Raw genomic sequence first — 20,842 nt, 5'->3', positions numbered from 1 at the left:
ATGAAACCATCTCCAATGTTTAACATTTTTCTTCCTTTATTGCAAACAAACATGTTATTTGTCATGCTGGTGCAAAATCTATGATCTGAACACTAATACTAAAAACGTATTCATAAAATGACCAATCGAAACTGCTCAGTAACATCTACCTAAGCTCTGAGGGGTGATCAGCCACCAGTTTGACATGTGCTTGGTGATGTTCATGTTCACACGGTTCCAAAACTTTTTCAGTCTTATGTTCTTCTGCACTGTGCTCAGTGTGCCATCGGTGCCACCTCAGGAACACAAGTACAGTCCTTTTATAGTGCTTTAACTTTACTGCAATTTGTCGTAGCTGCCAGTAGGCAAGTCTTAAGTTTCTGTCTCAAAGATTCAGACTTTCAGTTTTAATATCGACATTGTGGCACAAGAGAAAATTGAGATCAACCTACTGCCTGTGACCCAGTTTAAATCTTTTCTTAGCATATTTAAGATCATATACTTCATCTGAAATGCTTTGTTTTAGCACCAAATTAGCACCACGATGCTAACTAGGCCTCTAGTCTTGGTCATAAAAGGTAACAATTTAGAGCCATGTGTTAGACTAAATTAATCTATTAGAGAACCTACAGCATGCCAAACTTGTGAAGTCATTTGGAGAAGAAAAAAAACTACATCCTATAAACATGGACTTGTAACTTATTCAAAGTCCAAATCATGTCTGTAGTGAAGTTGGCACTTGTTTTGGAGGTATAGCACACAATCTTGAGTAGAATAAATTAAGGTGCCATATTGCCAAGATGGAAACCAGGGAGGAATGAAGGCTAGAATCTAGTCTAAGGGAGGTTGGAGTTGTCAGAAAGAATCATGGGAGATCCAAGCTGAAGTTCCTGCTGAAGTGATTCCAAGTCAGCTGGGGTCATGCGGTGTACTTCCAGCCAATCTGACAGCAAGGATGCGGAAAGGGGTGCAGAGTCGTTGTGACTGTCATGAAAGGAAAAAACACATTTTAATCACTTTGTAAGCTCACAGGAACCATTTAAATAAAAAGAACAACTACATACGAATACATTTGTTTTTTAAATGAGGCATGAATGACCTTTCCCTGAGGTCTGAGTGCTGGAGGTCAGACAGCGACTGAGTGAGGAGATCGTCGAGATCAAAGCCGACGCCATATCCAGCCCCACTGCCTTTGGGGGTCACAGAAAAAACAGGAGGCAAAATATCTTCAACCTGGAAAAACATGAGCAAAGGGGAGCTTGAACAATTCAGAAAATCATCAGCATTCAACAGATGCTCTTATTTGGGAAAAGAAAATATCCTCACAGTAGAACAAATCAGTAGGACCAAATCTTAAAATACCATTATTCTAAAGGTCCAAGCTAAAACTTTCATAATCACAACATACCTGTGACTTAGACAGCTGTAGTGTGACTGTGTGGATGTCTGGTGCTCTGCAGCTTCCTGGTAGCCCTGTGTCTGTGAGGCAAGTCTGGGCTGATGATCCAGGTGCCTCATGAGAAGGTTCATGTGAAGGAGTACCATTTTGCTGCTTGCCAAGTTCAGAACACAACTTCTCCAGGGGCTCAGAAGCAACTACTGAGTCCTGGGTAGGGAGAGACGTGCTGGTGCCCTGAATTCCATTCAGAGGTTTTTTGATGAAGGAGTCTGATGAGAAGAGTTTGACAGGCGGGTTAGCGATGGCCATTTCAACGCTAGGAAGAGGTTGAGTCTGTTGGGGGTGCGGAAGGGACTGGGTTTGAGTGAGCAGAAGTGACTGCTGGGGTAAGCTCCCATGGCTTAGCTGTGGAGGAGAGAGCTGGATCTGCTGAGACTGGTGCTGGATTTGTGCTTGCTGCTGCTGCTGTGCTGTTCCTCCACCTGCCTGGTTTCCTGTCCAGTTCCCTGCTGAGGTTAATACCGTCCCACACCCCTGGAACTGGGTCGGAGGTTGGGGTTTTAATGAGTCACCTTTGGCAAGGGTACATGGGGCTGCAACCACACCAAGTGTTCCACCTCCAACCATGGTCAAAGCTCCACCCCCTCCACCTCCACTAACTGCTACCATCCCAATATCCCCATTTTGAGCAGAGTCTACAGGGATTGGCAAGGAACTGAAGGTGGCACGAGGATGAAACATGCCAGAAGCCACACACTGGCCAATCTGAGGCATTTGTTGGGGTGGTTTGAATGCCTGCAACTCACTTCGTTGTTTGTCAGGCACTGATTCTACAGCGTCTGAAGACATCAGGCCTTTTCCCACAGTTGCCTGCATCTGACAAGAACCTGTCTTATTATTATTGGACTTGGTAGTTTTATTGTCAATGACCTGTGATTTGTCCATCATTCTTCCCCACCGCTCCAGCAACTTCTTGTCATTGTCACTCAGCACGACACCACCCAAGGACTCGCCTGATTTGCCTTCCTTTTTCTCTTTTTCTTTCAGCTTTTTCTTTCGCTCCATTGCTCGTTCATGTCTTTTCCTTCTTTTCTCTTCTCTCTCCCGCTGTCTCTCTTGTGCTGTAACAGGTCTCCTGTGTTCTGGACCAGACGATGAAACCAAGGAAGAAGAGTTCCCAGTCACGCTGCCTAGGTCTATACCCAGGGCTGCAGCACTGCCATCTGTATATCAAAGAAAAACAAATAATTATTTAGGGTCTTTAAAGCATTCAAGTGAATGCAAGGCAGTTTAAAAGCAGTTTTAACAACAAACACTGTCACAATGCAGCTGAATAGATAGGATAGCTAAGATTATATTGAAGGGCTGCACACCGGTACAGCTCCAGAGTCCCTGGTTTGATCCTGAGCTCAGTTTAAAGTCTGGGCGGGTTTCAGCTGGGTTCAAAAACAAGCAGACTGCCTAGTTTAAATTGCTATAGGTGTGAAGGTGTGTGCACACAGTGCCCAGTGATGGACTGGCGTCCCACCCGATGTGCCCACCTCAAGCACATCGTTCCGGTGATATGCTCTGGATCTACTATGGCCTTGACCAAGATAAAGCAGTTACTGAAGACGAATGAATGAATGAATGAATGAAAACTGAGCTTAATATTCACACCATAAATAGCCCTAGTCATGGTTAAAACCAAATTATTGCCATCATTGTAGATGTCCAATCTGGGACCAAGACACAAGAATTGACTTCCAGGATATAAACAACACCTTGAAGGTGCACTAGTGTAGAAAGGATTCTTATAATAATAGAGATGAAGACAAAAAAAATGTTGACGATATAAAGGAGTTATATTATGATAAAAAATTAGATTTAGATATTTGAAATTTCAACAATTTCTCTAAAGTTCCCCATCTGTAGCACACGTAAAATGGTTTATGTATGGTTACTGTATGGTTACACATACCTCGTGCCTTCTGTCTTAGTGCTGACTTGAGTAAAGCTGCTTTGAGTGCTGCTTTGGTATCATCAGAAATTGCCCCTTCCTTTCTAGTGGTTTCTCCAGAAGTTCCTTTCCCCCCTTTTCCAAGTGAACGAGAAAGTGACTGAGAGAGAGACTGAGCTTGTGTCTGTGATAGTGAAAGAGAGACTCTGGATTTTGTGATACTGGATTGAGGTGCTGTAGGTGCTGATGGCTGGTGGAGTGCCTGGCTCTGAATTGTCTGGATGGCAGGAACAAGGTCCTCCCTCTTGGTGCAATCTCCAGTTGGTTCACAAGGTGGTGTGCCTTGGCTGGATGTGGGAGTGGTAAGGTCTATGGTCTCTGGTTGTCCGTCTGAAGTTGCACTGGGCATGTCCACATCCTGACAATTTCTTGTGAACGGTGTCAAAAAATTGGCAAGATGTGCAAAATCAGGTGGAGGAGCTTGCTTATTTAAAGAAGGAACCAAGGTAACTGAGCTTTGTGGCATGGCCAAATTTTGACTTGCTTTCTGCTGCTGAGGGTGCGTCACATTTGGCTGGTTTTGAGTACTGTGCACCATTGGATAGATATGATTACCTGTGCTCCCTGCCACTTGTCCCAGTCTCTGGAGCGGTTTGAACTGGATCTTCCTGCCACCTTGTTTCTTCTGGTGGAAGTCCTGTATTTCAGCAAGTATTGCCTCTTTGATCTGCTCTCGCCCCATGGGCTGTCGGTCAAACTCAAAATCAAAGGCAGGAACACACACAGGCTCATCATCTGAGTCATGGTACTTGGCAAGGTAGGGGTGCTCTAGTGCCTGGCACACACTAATCCGTTCACGAGGGTCAAAATGGAGCATGGCATTCAGAAGGTCCAGTGCAACAGGTTCGGCCTGTGGGTACAGTTTGCTGAGGGGTACGGGTGCCCTGGAAGGCAAGCTCTGGACGTAAGAGCGCACCCTTTCAGCTCCAATAGCACCCACCACACTCTCAGGTGGTGTACCCAAGACAGAAAGAATCAGCTGCAGCTGGTGCACATAGTGCTTGCCTGGGAAGAGCTGCTTGCGACCCAGCATCTCAGCAAAAATACATCCCACTGACCAAAGGTCAATGGCAAGGCTGTAGTGGTGAAGTGAAAGCAAGAGCTCTGGTGCACGGTACCACCGAGTGGCCACATACTCTGTCATGAAGGAACGTGACTCCTCCGCATGGGCAGCACTCAGACCCCGGGCCATGCCAAAGTCCCCTATTTTCAGCTCACAGTTCTCGTTCACCAACAGGTTGGACGGCTTCAGGTCGCGGTGAATTACATTGGCTGAGTGGATGTACTTTAGACCTCGCAACAGCTGGTACAGAAAGTAGCGTGTGTGCTCAGCGGTCAAAGGCTGTCTTGAGTGGATGATCTGGTGTAGGTCACTTTCCATTAGGTCAAGGACTACATACCTACAAAAAGGAAACAAGGATTAACAAACAAAAGGCTGAAACAATTCATACATTTTCTGGGCTGTTTATCCCACACAGGGTCAACGTCCCCAATCCCCAGGGATTCAAGGTACAACATGGGGGGACACCCTGAAGAGAATGGAAACGCATCACAGGGCATAACTGCAAACACACGCCATTCACACACAGATGAGTTGCAATTTATAGATACCATGCCTTTGAACATGGTGCCAGAGGAAACCCCTGAAGCACAAGGATAACATGAAAACTGGAGGAAGGATTTAATCTCCCAGTCCCAGAGGTGCTAGGCAAACCTGCTAACCACTAAGACACTGTGCCTCCCAGCACACTTTATATGCAAATGAGACAATGCTCACACTTACACCGATTTGAAGGCTGAAGGAGGCACCACAGGCTGAAGGATGTCCTTAATTGCAATAATGTTGTCATGTTTAAAGTGTTTCAGGATCTTGAGCTCTCGAAGGGTGCGTTTGGCGTTCGTCACAACTTCAAATGCATTCGGGATCTTCTTTATTGCCACCTGTTGCCCTGCATAAAAACAATTAGTCAAAATGAATTGAAATGCAAATTATGAGGACCATATCCCTGCAAGTAAAATGCTTTAGCTTGACATCACAATCTGGCTTTTCTCACTTTTTTAGTGACCTATAAATCCACCAGTGACACCGTTGGTAAGGTTAAATTTACTAAATGGTGACTCCATCAGTTTTCATGTGGAACTGTTATCTCATCTAAAATAATACAGCACATGTGTGAAAGTCATGTTTCAAGCAATCAGATCCCAAGCTCAAAGTAGGTGTCACTGTAATATCAAAGAGATATTTTAAATATGCACAATTTGTATATAATATTTGTTTACTTTAACATTATATTAGTTAAAAAAAAATAAAAAATAAAAAACACTTTGGGGCCCCTACCGTTGTCCCGCCTCCTGGCAGACGACACAACACCATATGCACCTGTGCCGATGGTCTCAATAATGTCATACTCTTCACCGACCTCAAACTTCACATCTAAGGAAATGGCTTTAAGAAGTGCCAGGTTCTTCGCAGCCACAGTGCTTGCATCTGTATTGGTGGACACATCGTTGACAGGCTGGGAGTGATCCACATCAGGTACCTGTTGATTCTCCTCACCGTTACTCTCCCTCTTACTTTTGGCTATGGAGTCTTTTGATTTCTCAACGTCACTGGATGACATCCTGGACCTTTTAAATGCAGAAAAAACTCTAAAAATGTAACACCTCCGGACATGCCTTGCCAATTTATAACAAATACCGTGTTACTGATTTATCGTACACTGCATACAGAAGTTAAAGGCTACTGTTATTGCGTAATACCTGTGTAATTGGATAACCATTTTATTGTTCAGTTACAAAATAAAACAATCTGTTGTTCATATCAAGTTAATATTTCAGTGACTTTTAAGAATGGAGTGAATGATCAGCAGGATCTTTTCATCAAGAGTATTAAGCGAATGCATATAGGTCAATGAAAATATGTATAATATATTAGAGAAGACATTTTATAGTCATTTTTTAGTCAGAAAACGAAAAAAAAATCTGAATTATTGAAACTTTTTCTGCATTTTTTTCCATTTCATTCCAAGACACAGAAATAGAGACGCTGTAAATGATCTTCTGTTTAAACGTAAGGTCATTATTTAATGAAGCTTAAAATAACACAACATTATGGATAAACAGCAGTTATGCTGAAGATAATAACACGATATAGGATTTATTGGCTTCATAATACAAGGCAGGACGAGGCTTCAGCACAGGGGCGTGATGTGACTGCACAAGCAATCTGCGCTCTTTTAATCCGTAAAGAATTTAATAACAACCATCTTGTGTCTATTAAGTCTCGTAGTTTTAAAACACAACCCGTTTTACCTTCTCATTATCAGGATAGCGATGATCCTGGGAACGTTTCTGTCAAAGCATGGCTGCTTGTCTCTAGGCTCTCTAATCGCAAACCTGTTTTTACTTCCTTCTATTCTTCCGTGTTGTGTGTGAGTGACAGCGCGACTAGCCAATGGGGTGTAAAATGTGCATAGACCAGCCAATAGTCTCTGAGATATGTTCAAGAGGCGGGATCTTTTATCTATTGAATAGAACCATTGTTTGGGCGGTGCCGACCTGAAATGAGTCGCGGGTAAACATTTTCAAGGAGCCAAAAGGGTTTTTTTGTACACACTATATCGGACACGCGTTTTAGACACGTCAGAGAAAGCCGTGGTTAAACTGTGGCTATGTAAAATCCTCCCAAATCTAATCTGTTCCACTGTTTACATAGCCTGCGACTCAAACTACAGTGAAACGGGGCTCCTCCCACTCGTCTGCTGATAGTGCACAGTAAACACACTGGGATCAAAGGCTGCGCGCGCACACACACACACACACTGCAGAACTACATGGTATTTCAACTACATTAATTATAGCATGTATAACTGTCACAGTATTAAGACAATATCTTGTGTATGAAAACTGTAAGAAAAAAAGTTATGTTATGGGTTATTACATTTACATCTACTGATTTTATGCTGGTGAACTGTTACAGGCCTTACCAGTGATGGCAAATGAGCTCAAGAATATTTAGTTACTTTCTCAGAATATGTTCATGTCTTCATTGTAAATAGCAGTGATATTGCGGCATGTTTGATTTAAGCAGCCATTATTCAAAAAGTCAAACCCTGATCATTCAGACGTGAATAATTAAACAAAGATCTTAATCCAAGTCCTGTGTCTTTGGAAAGTTCTAAATCTATCATGTTTAGGTATATTGTACTACTAAGTCCAACCAATATGACTTTGTGACTGTGGACTTGAGAACTCGACAGTACTAGTTTTGCTCGGTTTTCTTCTCTACGCTTCATTATATCATTATCATTTAAAAACATAATATCTTTTAGCATTTCTGTACCAGTGATACACAGCTGTACTTGCCAACACCCAAATATATCTGGTGATAATGACCCTGTAATGCCTTATCATGCTAGCCTGAAATTTTTATTACAATTTGGTAGGCAATAAACTTCCTTCAGCTATAAGTGAGCAAGAGAGAACTCTCTAGGTCTTGTGTTCGGGTGTCTCTAGGTCCTTTAAACAAATTACTGTGCATCTTCTTCTTCTTCTTCTTCTTCTTCTCCTTCTTCTTCTTCTTCTTCTTTCAGCTTTTCCCTTCAGGATTGGCCACAGCGAATCATCTCTCTCCACCTATCCCTATCTTCTTCATCCTCAACACTTACACTCACTAGCTTCATATCCTCATTTATTACATCCATATACCTCCTCTTCAGCCTTCCTCTTTGCCTCCTGCCTGGCAGCTCCATGTCCAACATTCTCCTACCAATATACTCACTCTCCCTCCTCTGGACATGTCCAAACTTAATCTGTCCTCCCTAACTTTGTCCCCCAAACATCCAACATGAGCCGTCCCTCTGATGTACTCGTTCCTAATCCTGTCCAACCGTGTCACTCCCAAAGCGAACCTCAACATCTTCAGCTCTGCTACCTCCAGCTCTGACTCCTGTCTCTTCCTCAGTGACACGGTCTCTAAACCATACAGCATGGCCGGTCTCGCCACTGTCCTGTACACCTTCCCCTTGATTCTCGCTGAAATTTTCCTACCACACAGAACTCCTGACACCTTTCTCCACCCATTCCAACCTGCCTGCACTCACTTCTTTACCTCTTAAACAACTTACTGTGCATAACCATATGAAAATCTGATTCTAACTTATATTTTGACAAACAGATTAATCCTGTTGTCCATGCAAGTTTGTTTCAACTTTGAACCGTTCAGATGGTGAAATCTTTTCTCACATTTAAGGACTGATAATTGTCTGTTCATGCTTTCAGTTCATCCCCATACAACTATTATGATTCTCTTTTCTTCAGGCTTAGTCAGTCATCTCCATGGTTCAAAATGTAACTGATACCAGAAAGCCAGCCAGTAGAGTGTATCTCCTGGACTTGTGTCTCTTTGCAGGCTACAAGTTAAGTTTTAACCGGTTTTGTTTTCTAGACAGTATGTGTATTAGCACCAATTACATTCTACATTACCTTAAGATCTATAGATCAAGCTCAGTCAAGCTCTTCTGAATGTCCCATAATAACAATTAAGGGTAAACGTGCCTTTCCAACTGGAGCCCGTGGAATAGTTTATCCACATATCTACTGATCTCTGATATCTACTGAAGGTTGGGAGGTCCATCAAGCTGCCACTGCTGGGCTGCTGAGCAAGGTCCTTAACCTTCAATTGCTCAGGTGTATGAAATGAGATTAAAAAGAAAAAGTAATTCACTCTGGATAAGGGTGTCTGCCAGCAATGGAGTGCATCTTTTGTATTTTTCATTTATTTGATATATTTTGTCTTTCAGCAAAAGCAATTAATAATTTTTTTTATTCTCCCATAGTAGTTTTCCTATTACATTTTTCAGTTTCTTAGACAAATTGTACTTTCACACGTGGCGTTTCCCCATACCAGGCTGGGATGATGAATGGGTCCAGCTTTCAGAAGGGGTCTGCTTTCATTTTAAACACGATTTAACCATCAGCAAAAAAGATAGGATGTGAATATGGTATATGGACACACCAAAGGTTTGGATGTGAGGAAATTATTGGCTTTAAAAATCTAAACAACGGAATTTATTAATACCAATAACAAGAACGCATAACAACTGTCCAATCAGAACACGTGCCTGCACCGACAGCCAGCCAATCACATAGCGAGCTCCGGATTTTTCCACGTAGCTGAGAAGTCTCCTTTCCCTCAGCTGATTTATCACCGAGAGGAGTCCCAGAAGTAAATAAGAGCTCAGAATAAGTGCTCGTTTTTAGATAAGTCTGCATTTTAGCATGTCTGCTAGTAAATCCCAAGACATTGTTCCAAAGTGGGAAAGATGGGTTCGAGTCGTGCTTTGTGTTTTTGGTTTAATCTTGTCGGTTTATGCTCTTCACGTGGAGCTGTCTCGTGAAAGCGACCCGAATTACAGAGCTATGTGTGACCTGGCTGAGTCGGTGAGCTGCTCCAAGGTTTTCACCTCCAGGTAAAAATATCTCCAAATACCTTATTTAAGTAACTTATATAGCTTATATATATATATATGTATAATAGTATAATATGTATATATAATTTTGAGCTCCGAAAAATATCAGCACACCACAGCACTAAAGCTCATGCCACGTCTAATAGCTTTCTCACTTCATTTCAGGGGAAACTAGCTCATGTGTGCTCAAAAAGTCCAACCGACGTCACTGGCTAATTTGCATATTTATTATTTCGTCACACTCATTTGCATATATCACATCGTCTTACATGAAGAATGAAGATTTTCTGAAAACACTTTACATCATAGAACGGAGTAGGGTTTTATTTAATATGGTTTTTAATAGAAAATAATTCATATTTGTTTCGTGTATTCCAATAAAGAAAGAAGTCATGGACCCACAAATGAACTGTTTATGCGTTATACACATAGGAAACAGTTATGGGTGCAATTACTCATTGTTATTACTGTTAATAATACAATTATAGACACTGGGCTTCAAAGTTGGTGATTAGTGATGTAAAACTTTGTTGATTAGTGATAGAACTTTGGGATGAATAATGTTTGTTGATTGGGTTTTGGGAAAAACTGTTGAAGATTGATTGGGGCATTGGTGATTATGGTGGTTAGCATTGGAAACTGATGGACTGGGGATTGGGAACAATGGTGATTAGTGATTGGATAATGGTGGACTGGGTATTAAAAACCATAATGATAATTGATAAGACAGTGGTGGACTGGGAATTAGGAACTACAGTGATTAGTGCTTGAACAATGCTGGATTGGGTATTGGGAACTACAGTGATTAGTGCTTGAACAATGGTGGACTGGGTATTGGGAACTACAGTGATTAGTGCTTGAACAATGGTGGACTGGGTATTGGGAACTACAGTGATTAGTGCTTGAACAATGGTGGACTGGGTATTGGGAACTACAGTGATTAGTGCTTGAACAATGGTGGACTGGGTATTGGGAACTACAGTGATTAGTGCTTGAACAATGGTGGACTGGGTATTGGGAACTACAGTGATTAGTGCTTGAACAATGGTGGACTGGGTATTGGGAACTACAGTGATTAGTGCTTGAACAATGGTGGACTGGGTATTGGGAACTACAGTGATTAGTGCTTGAACAATGCTGGATTGGGTATTGGGAACTAAAGTGATTAGTTAATAGACAGTGATGTACTGGGCATTAGGAACTATAGTGATTAGTGATTGAACATTGGGAAAAATGGTGATTAGTGATTGGGCTTTGAGTAAAATTGGTGGTCAGTGATCAGGCAGTGGTGTTTAGTGACTGGGTGCTCGTGTATTCACAGCTCTTTGTGGCTTTGCACACTGGTGGTGAATCAACCAAACCTGCTCTCTCAACCTATATAACCATCAGCTGTGATGTGAGCTGGAGAGTTATATTGGACCGTCACTAATGCCTGCTCTAAAAGTCACTAGATATGTTGCTAGACCTTTTTTAAAATAAATTTAAAAAAAAAAACACTAAAGAAGTTTAAGACTCATCCGATCGAATGAAAAGTTTCTGAAGACAGGCTTGGTAAACATCACACCCATGAAAGTTCTGAAGGTATATTTCACAACTAAACAGCTGAAACAAAGGTGCTTATAAACTGTGCTAAACCACACATACATAATTAAACACAGGGTGACACAATTAGAATGATGGTGACTGGGATCGTGGGAGTGCAGCTGGTTGCTGGGAGTGCCAGTCCAAGGCGGCTATGTTTTTTGGTCAGTGTCACGTGATGATGTGACATGCAGTTACTTTATTGTACAACAATTGCACCTGCTTTGTACAGGGTATAACAAATATGTTTTGCTGTTCTATTTGTACCACTTACTTTGAAGCAGTTAACATTACTCGACTTTAAAACAACTGTCCTTAAAACGCAATGAATACAGAAAGGGTTCACGCCACTAATCTCAATTCAGACAGTTTCTGGAAATAACTAGCTAAATGTTTTTATTGTGCTTCGTCACTACTTGGTTAACAAAGTCGCTCATTCCTGGAAAAGCAACGTTATTAAAAAAATAAAAGCTCAGCTAGTAGTTAAGCTAATATCCTTGTTGCTAGCTTCTCTTCCACTCTGATATCCTGTGCTTGTTTTGGTCAGGTGGGGACGTGGATTTGGACTCGTCCAGCTGTTTGCTGAAAAGGACAGCATTCTGAACCAACCAAACAGTGTACTGGGCATCATCTTTTACACTCTGCAGCTAGGGCTGGGTGGGTCTTTATGTACATATAGAGCCAAGCGTTCTATAATATCGTTATATGTGCAGCTTTAAGATTATTGCTGTAATTACGACGGATCCAAAACTACTCAATTTTTAGCATTTAACTTATAATTAAAAGTTTTAACAAACATTGGAACCTAAAGTTTTATATCTTTTCACTTTTGCAGGCCAAATGGTGTCCAGTACAGCAGCACATTTCTTGGTCATGGCATCCTGGGTGTCAGTAGCTGGTTCCATCTATCTCGCTTGTATTTTAGTATTAGTTCTGGGAGATTTCTGCATGGTGTGTGTGTCGACGTACATCATCAACTTTGCTCTCCTCTACACCAACCAGAAGAGAAAGGCAGGCCTCAGGGGGAAGCAAAAAAGAGACAAGACAAAATGAGATTTTGTGTGTGTCTGTCTGTCTATCCTACTTTGTAAGTGATGCAAGGAACAGCAGTGATATTGGATTCCAATTGTCTTACGATGAAGCCGAACACAGTGGCAATGGCATTCCCTCATAACTCGTCCTGCCTGCTGAAACCTCTCTTGCTTGTAGAGCAGACTTTTTTGTTACACAAAAGCATGCAATCTGTTCACTTAAAAACTCTTTGCCTCTTTGAATAAAAGCTTATTTAAAAAATAACCATGTATTTCTTGTGTTTGTTTTTAATAAAGATATATATAGACCAGGGATTCTCAAACCAGGGGTCACAACCTGACATGATTTACTAATGGGTTCATGGCAGAAACTCCCCTCTTTTGTGTTTATAATTTAATATTAGAAATATCAAATATGGGTATTAATTTAAAATGTTACTGTCCCATGCATACAAATTACATTTCAATTAAGAGTGGACATTTTATTTTAGTCTTTTCACTATACTTAGCGTGGTTATACAAATACTAATGTTGTAATGCTAATCAAAACTCAAAACAATTACGTACTATTCTAGAATATATATATATATATATATATATATATATTATCAGGTCAGAGTAAGAGAAAATGGAATACAGCAAAAATAAATAAATAATTTCACCTGACAATAGAGAGTATATCTCTTTGAATTCATGCAGAATCAGCCTAAAAACTCAAGAAATATATTGTCTAATTTCGTACCATTAATATCATTAATACCATTAATAGTTCCCAGAGACCCTGTATATAACGAGTGGACAGGATGAAGGCTTAAATCCCAGACAGAAAACTAAAACTATTGTAAATGATTTATTGATTAACTTTCATTAATTATTAAAAGTTTGTGGATTTTGGATGGTGTGTGTAAACGTGATGATGATGTCCACTAGCTGTATTACTGATTCCAGGACTTGAAATAAACAGAAATAAAATTTCTGACTAGATAATCCATTCAAAAAAAAATATTTATTTTGTTTTTTTCCATCGCCACACATTAGGCTTTGTGTTTAGCATGTCTGAAAAATACAACAAAGTATAGTTAAGGTGTGAACACATTTTAGTAACTAAAGTTCATATGTACCTCTGATATGTTCTACATTTCCGTATCTGCAGTATAAAAAGGTGACGTCTGTCTACATGTAACAACAGGCACACATCATTGTCATCAGATCTGATAAGCAGAAAGCACTTAGTTACAAGAAATAATAATAAAATACACATGTTGGTGAATACAGCATGCCAAACATCATACTGTGTACTGCAAGCTTGCCAAAAATCACTCCAAGGTGCAGCAACTGTAAGAGAAAGTTAACACTATAGCTCTAAGCAGGTTTTCTCATTCTCTGAGAATTTCCATTTGACCACAAAAATGGAAATTGGTTTGATTTTTAGCATAGATTTTTAGAATAGCATTGTGTACTGTCCTGAAATATTTCAGGAGAATTAGGGTTAGGAACACCTGACTCTGACACTTTATATTACAATAATAAATCTGCAGTGTTAAGTGTAAAGCAGAGCGATCACTCTTCACTCTGCCCCTAAGTTGTCTCCGGCTCCATCGGCTTCTGCTCCGGCTCCTGCTTCCTCCAACATCTTCTTATAGTTGCTTTTGAAGAACCCAGCCTATGTGTGATAGATAAGGTCAAACTACATATTTACAAGACCCCAGAAGGTTTCTGAAGGTTTTTAGAGCATTATTTGAAAATATAAAAAATGGTAACTGACCTTGTAGAGAACAGCAGTGATAAGAGCCAAAATCACAATCCCTCCTACAACACCTCCGATTGTCTCCTTAAGTGGGAACTTTTCCTCATACAGCTCCACCTGGGTATTAATCTGCACACACAGTTACAATAACAAGTCACTCTGACAAGTAAACTCAGACTCTATTAAAGGATCTATTATTGTGTAGGATAATAATGTACCAAGAAATATATCAGGTTAGCTAGAAGCTGAGTCTGGCATGGTGGTGTAGTCTAATCTATTACAAATAACTTCCATATTAATCTTTAGAATGAACCCACAGTCTTCAAAGGCTTCCAAGGTTTATTTTGTAATAAAATCCTGAGGTTTCTTTAGTTTTACTGACATATTGCTCTATTTTTACGTTGGTTAACAGTTTCTCTATTCGACTACCTACTGATAATGGTTCAGGTGGAATTCAACCTTCACTACATCTTCACCTAAATAGAGCAATGCAGCAGATTTTCAATCCTTTATTCTGTCCAGCTGTCTATCTAGATGTAGCTCAGCATATTTATTGCTTGTACACCACCTCTCACCACCAAAGGTCCATGAAAGTCATGTGACTTCAAAGTTATTTATTTCAATGCCAGCATTACAATTTTCAGCATTGATTTACTGATAAATAGCTTGTATAAACAGCTTATTATGAACAATCTGATTACTGAATCTGAGTCTAGTTTACCTTGCCAACAGGTGCAACATTTACAGAATCAGAGGAGTAGTAGATATATGTTGTTTTGTTGTAGTCCAGTGTTGCTGTACTGACCAGCTCAAAAAGTGCTGATCGCAAGCCGGTCTAAAAGTGAGAAGGTGTACACGAACGATTAATAGTACACTTAATGTGGAAAGTGTGGAAATATCAGTGATGTGATACTAATTTACCTGTTCAATCCATCCAGCGCTGACGTTACCTGAGATGTTGTAGTATTTGGTTTGTTTTTTACTGAGCCTTGCAACACATTTAAACACTCTGCACACAGCTACGGAGCAATTCTAAAACCCAGCGAGTTTCCACACACCACAAATAAATAAATGATATGAATTCATTTCTGGGAAGAATCTCAAGAAAACATATAAAGATTCGCTGTTAAATTTGGAAAATGTTAGGTGATTATACTCACCACCTCTGGCTGTTTTTTCAGCGCTGCCACAAAATCTGGGATTTTGGGCTGCTCATTAGGGATCTCTACAACGCAGTCTTCAATCTAAGGTGATACACAGCAAGAAGTTTCAGAATTGCTTGACTTGACTCTTAAATTCATAATTCTAGTTTGTACAAAAATGCTTAAAAAAACAATATCAACCATTAAACGTGTCCACTTCATCCCCTGTGTAGGTGGATAACCCCAAAGCCACCATATCCTCAAACCATCCTAACTTCAGTCAGAATATTAGTTCTGTTAAACCTAACTTTGTTTGTATATCACTTTTATTAACAGACGTCACAAAGCTGCATTACAGAAAAACGTATGTAAATTTTGATCTCTAATTAACAAGCCAGATGTGATAGTATCAAGGTATAATGAACCCCTGGAAGCAGATGGAGTAGAATCCATAATACGGAGTTTATTAGTAAAATAATCCTTAGGGCTATAATACAAAACAAGAGACAAAAACCTAGTCAGGGAAACAGGCACAGTTCATGAAATCAAGCGCAGTCAGCAAGGCAATCAAAACAAAAACACAAATCCAAAGAGCAAGTAAGTAGTGCCATAGCTCTTGGTTGAGGCATTCTGCTTGGCCATTGGATTAAGGGTGGTACCTCTAGGCTAGGCTGATGTTTACACCAAGGTGCTTGCAAAAGGACCTCCACACCCTTGACGTGAACTGGGTCCCCCGGTCAAATACAATGTCCCTTGAAGGGCACTAGTCTCCAGGCCTTAGGAAACCGGTCTATGATGACTAGGATGCCTGTGTGCCCATGTGATTTGGGAAAGTCTGTGACAAAATCTACTGCTATGTGGAACCATGGACGTTGCAGTATCGTGAGGGGTTCTAAGAAGGGTAATTGACGGGGTGTCTTGGACTGTGCACAAACATTGCAGTCTAGGACGTAATTCTTGACATCCTGTAACAGTGTGGGCTACCAGAAGGTGTTCTGTATGAGTGCAATGTCCATCAAAAGATTCTTGCAATGGTTACGCACCCCTAGAATGGGACCCAAGGTAAGGAACCGGGGTCTTTTCTGCATAAGAAGGGTACAACGCCTGCAGTGAGTAACCCTTATGACCCTAAGGGGATGCCTGTGTGGATGAAAGCCACACCCCTGATCCAGAGCTGGAGTGGCCTCATGTGAAGCAGACCCAAAGGAATAAAGTTGGCTGCTGCCTCCATGAGGCCGAGCACTCTCTGCGTCTCGGCAACAGAGAGTCTTTGGCCAAACCGAATAGCTTTCACTGCTGACAGGATGGAAGCCAACCAAGCAGGAGACAGAATGCTCATCATGAATCGTGCTGGAATCCCAAACTACCCCCAAGAAGGTGGTTCTCTGAGAAGGAGAAAGCACATTTCTCTGTGTTCAACTTAAAGCCTAGAGACCTTATATGGGCAGGCACAGCATCTCAATGACTGGCCGCCATAGCCTTAGACTGGGCCAGAATGAGCCAGTCATCCAGGTAATTCTAGGGCTTGTCCACAAGGAAGAACACAATACTGGTATGTTTCACCCTTGAACGTGAACCTGAGGAACTTCCTGTCACAATGCCAATGTGAAAATAGACACCTTTGAGGTCTTTTGACACAAATGTCTTCAGTTCACAGTTCAGATCCCGCAGCCCATATCTTTCTTGAAAGCAGCAAAATACTGTCTGTAAAAGCTTGAGTCTTGATCTGGGAGGGGAACATGTTTTATGTGCAGAAGTTTACACGCTGCCAGATAGTATGAACGATAGGTCGACCTCTTGCTGATCTTCCTGGCACCCTGAAACAGCGAGCTGGCAGGCACTGGAAATGGCAGAGAGGGTGGACTACTCTACTTTGCTACAAACTTTTCTAGGATCAGTTTGATATTGGGTTATAGTTGGACAGCTAACAGGAGTCAAAATCAGGTTTTTAGTAAGGATGCACTTTTTTGCGTCCTACACTGGGGCTTCCCCCATCTCTCCTAACAGAGATCAGGATGAACAATACGTCACTCAGTTAACCACCATGAGCAATTCAACACAAAGCCACCAGAGGGTACCCTTCCACATAAATTCTTATTTGCACATAATTTCCTGTGTTTGTGCACACTAGTTCAGTTTCTCGCTTGATTAGTCTTCATGGTCTGTCACTTCCACACCCAACCGAACACCCACCCCCCCTGTAGTTTGTGACTACTGCTGTGAGTAGTCATTTGAGAGTAGTCAGGTGTTACGGCTGTGTCCTATATTGGAAATGAATGAAATAACAGAAGATCAAGTTCAAAAGTGGGAGAGTGTCCTGTGGTGGCTGGGCAGTGAATTCATCATGGTGGATGTGACATTTTATAATTGTAATAAATAGTCTGTCAAGATATACAGCTGCATATCAATTTACAGTACCTGCATGCTGTTACTGGTCCAGATGTCTTTAACTCCTAATTTTATGGGTACTCTGATGAAAATGTCGACGCTCAAATCTCTGAGGTCGTTCTCCACCTGAGAGGAAGTGAGGATTTAATAACCACACTTTGTTCTTGACAAATGAAAATGCCATATAAAAAGGCCATATATTTATATATACCTTGAATATTTGGTGGACTGGTTTCTGAAGGTCATTTTTTCCTGCAGTAAAGTTAATGTGGATAGTGGAATTCTCATGCCTTGAGGTAAAATCATAGAAAGTATATTACTCACAGACAACTAAACAAACATCAGAAGATGAAGACATATAAAAGCTATAAATATATGGGTGTATATGTGTGTTCTCCTGGCAGATTACAATATTTGACCATTTATTGTTAGATGTTAACAAGAAGATTGGCAGAATTTTCGCATTTATAATTACAAAACAAAATCATTTGCAAAACAAAATCAGCAAAACAAAAAAAAATCGACTAACCTGATCATTGCAACGTAGATGGCATATTTAACATCAATGCTTTTTTGTCTGAACAGTTCCTGGGCAGGTGAATGTTCGTCATTGTCACTGTAAAGGTCGAGATATTTCTATCAGATCAGTAAAAATCAGTGTTTTACAAAACACAGTTCTTGTTCAGAAATTCTTTGATGAGATCTTTTCTCTAGGTTTATAAATCAGTGCAAATAAATCAGTACAACTTTTCAGAATGAATGAAGTGTTATTGATCTTCTTTAGCCCAGACTTTATTATGACTCACTTATTTATCTTAATCTTATACCTACTTAATTCATAGATAAAAAAAAAAAGCAATTGCAAGTAGTGAATGAGTTGCTATGTTTAAATTATGTTTATATGATCAGACAGATATCTTTTTTCTTACAAACGTCTGCATGATTTTTTTTTTATTTTTAGATCTGTGTGGATAAAGATAAATTGTTTCAAACCAAAAGATTTGCAGATTTTATCTGATAAAGTGCAAAAAAAAAACCAATCAGTGTAGGTACTGGCAAATAAAGACACTCATTCACTTTCTCTTACTTTCAGAAACTGCTTTGTCTAGGTCAGGGTTGCAGTGGATCGAGAGTCTATTCTGGAAACATTTGGCGTAAGGAAGGAATACACCTTGGATATGTCATAGAATAGTGCCAATCCTTCCAATTGCTTATTTTTGGGAGGTGGATGGAAACTGAAGAACCCAGAGGTAGCCCACATGTAAACAGGGAGAACACGACACAAAAATTCCAGGCAGACAATAACCCAGGCTCAGGGTCGAACCTCGGACAGCTACAAATGTACAGCTCTGCAAATCCCAACATTCCCACCAATCACTGGTCTCACCATTGTTGGCTCCTGTCCTGGACCCACACATCACACGGTACAGCAATACCAGGTAATAGCTCCAAAAGCTAGTTAGCTGCTCCTTTCTTAACCTGTTTGCTGACCTCCAGAGCAAATACAGGCTTTGTTTTCTATCATATTCATCTGTTGCTTTCATGATGAAATAATTCTCATGAATAAGGCTCATGTTTTTAAAAATTGATATTGATGTTCGCCTGTGAGGTGTTTGGGTTAAAGGTGCGTTATGACTAAAGACAGATATGCTAATAAAAATAATATAAGAACATACCTGGAAGCATTTGCAGTGAACATTACCATCCTGTCAAAGTTACTGTCTTTGTTTATGCTATATGTAACATCAAAGGTAGCCTATAGGGGTAATACAGGAATTGAGAAATTGCATTATTTCAGAAGTTAATGAGAAAACAATGTAAATCCTTTGTAAATGTATTAACTCCAACTCCAACTTATTTTCCCCATAATTCTATTTAACCAGCCAGTAATTTCAAATCGACAGTACTGTCATCTTTCATCTTTCATCTTTGTCCTAGGCATAACTTAAAACATAAATCCACAGATTTTTCTTACTGTATTAAATGCCTATAAAAGAATACATAAATTATAAACTAATTTACACTTACCAAACCATTACTCTTGAAGATGGGCTTACTGATGTAACAAATAGTGTCCCCCAGTTTAGATCTTTCATCACTGTCCACAGATACACACTCCACTCTGCCCTGCTCAGACAGAAAACAAGTTTGCTCCAGTCATTTAGACTGAAATTAAACAGCATTTCTATGAACCAAATGCTTTTGCATTGTTTAAGGCATTGTATTGTAACCATTCCCATTAAAAAATTTTTACCTCAATAATTAGCACGGTTGTGGTGTTTTGTGGTGTCACTAAACAACTGCATAAATACTTTATATAGCATAATGTTTAAAGATTTTATGGCTTATCATGCCTTTAATATTATAAGGTTATATCTGGAGTACGGATCGAATGCTTGCCTTTATTAATGCTATTAATGTGTTCTACAAACCCCAGCTACGCAGAGAATAGTGGCGTTACCAAAATATCTCTTTGTGTTTATGTGCATGCCTGCTGAAACCACAAAATTGCAGAAGAACAATTGCTGTCCCCTGCAATACAAGCGGTTTGCTTACAGCAGTTGCTTTCTAGTCTAAATAGAACATGTACCAGGCATTGCATCAAACAAGTTGCATGGTCGCATGGTTTTTCATGTTGCTTTGCTACTCAACCTGTAAGTTGACTGACATAAACTTGGTGATATAAACTTTAGATAGAAATTCCAGACAGAAACACACGCTCACCTTACAGTCATCAGGCCACCAATGCTTAAAAGGCATGCCTAATGCCAGAGCACAAAAGCAGTTTTCAGAAATTCCCATTTCACTTCAGCATATTGCATAGGATCATAATGGGGTCCTTGGGGAGTTTATCAAAAGAAACAGCCCCACCCATGAGTCCTAGCGAATTATGGTGGATGAAGGCACCTCACCCTTCAAAAGGGTAACAGTAAAAAGTAATAAGCCTATGAGTCTCCAGAGAATTACCACCCACTCTCTGCAGTGGTGGGCTGTGTGATTGCACACATTCAGTAAAGATGGGAACTTTCAACTCTATACCATGAGGAAAGGGTAGTATCTAGACAATGAGCTCAGTTCAAAGAGCTGAGCACCATTCACAACCCTG

General features: G+C 40.4%; 3 protein-coding genes across 3 annotated transcripts in view; 1 reads left to right on the top strand and 2 right to left on the bottom strand.

Moving 5' to 3' along the window:
- Positions 1 to 14: 14 nt before the first annotated feature.
- mapk7 (mitogen-activated protein kinase 7) lies at positions 15 to 6,842 on the bottom strand. Its single transcript, XM_058406304.1, has 7 exons — positions 6,690 to 6,842; positions 5,716 to 6,005; positions 5,161 to 5,326; positions 3,339 to 4,777; positions 1,388 to 2,601; positions 1,079 to 1,212; positions 15 to 963 (listed from the first exon to the last, which is right to left on the bottom strand). The coding sequence occupies exons 1-7, from the start codon at positions 6,695 to 6,697 to the stop codon at positions 816 to 818; spliced, it is 3,399 nt and encodes a 1,132-aa protein (XP_058262287.1). The 5' UTR covers positions 6,698 to 6,842; the 3' UTR covers positions 15 to 815.
- A 2,710-nt stretch (positions 6,843 to 9,552) lies between these two features.
- vkorc1 (vitamin K epoxide reductase complex, subunit 1) lies at positions 9,553 to 12,724 on the top strand. Its single transcript, XM_058405593.1, has 3 exons — positions 9,553 to 9,847; positions 11,976 to 12,085; positions 12,264 to 12,724. The coding sequence occupies exons 1-3, from the start codon at positions 9,657 to 9,659 to the stop codon at positions 12,479 to 12,481; spliced, it is 519 nt and encodes a 172-aa protein (XP_058261576.1). The 5' UTR covers positions 9,553 to 9,656; the 3' UTR covers positions 12,482 to 12,724.
- Positions 12,725 to 13,446: 722 nt separating this feature from the next.
- The window catches only part of LOC131363788 (integrin alpha-X-like), a 28,972-nt gene continuing 21,576 nt past the window's right edge, over positions 13,447 to 20,842 (bottom strand). Inside the window, exons 21-30 of the mRNA XM_058406651.1 lie at positions 19,765 to 19,863; positions 19,413 to 19,492; positions 18,266 to 18,352; positions 17,948 to 18,026; positions 17,767 to 17,862; positions 15,367 to 15,450; positions 15,128 to 15,238; positions 14,928 to 15,041; positions 14,225 to 14,335; positions 13,447 to 14,122 (exon numbers count right to left, since the gene is read on the bottom strand). Coding sequence (XP_058262634.1) covers positions 14,027 to 14,122; positions 14,225 to 14,335; positions 14,928 to 15,041; positions 15,128 to 15,238; positions 15,367 to 15,450; positions 17,767 to 17,862; positions 17,948 to 18,026; positions 18,266 to 18,352; positions 19,413 to 19,492; positions 19,765 to 19,863 — 957 coding nt within the window. The 3' untranslated portion in view covers positions 13,447 to 14,026. The remainder of the gene's footprint in view (positions 14,123 to 14,224; positions 14,336 to 14,927; positions 15,042 to 15,127; positions 15,239 to 15,366; positions 15,451 to 17,766; positions 17,863 to 17,947; positions 18,027 to 18,265; positions 18,353 to 19,412; positions 19,493 to 19,764; positions 19,864 to 20,842) is intronic.

This window comes from Hemibagrus wyckioides, linkage group LG13 (assembly GCF_019097595.1).
Source record: "Hemibagrus wyckioides isolate EC202008001 linkage group LG13, SWU_Hwy_1.0, whole genome shotgun sequence".
In the NCBI taxonomy this organism is placed as follows: Eukaryota; Metazoa; Chordata; class Actinopteri; order Siluriformes; family Bagridae; genus Hemibagrus; species Hemibagrus wyckioides.
Note: the sequence above shows the minus strand (reverse complement) of the source record. Positions and strands in the feature narration are given on the sequence as shown.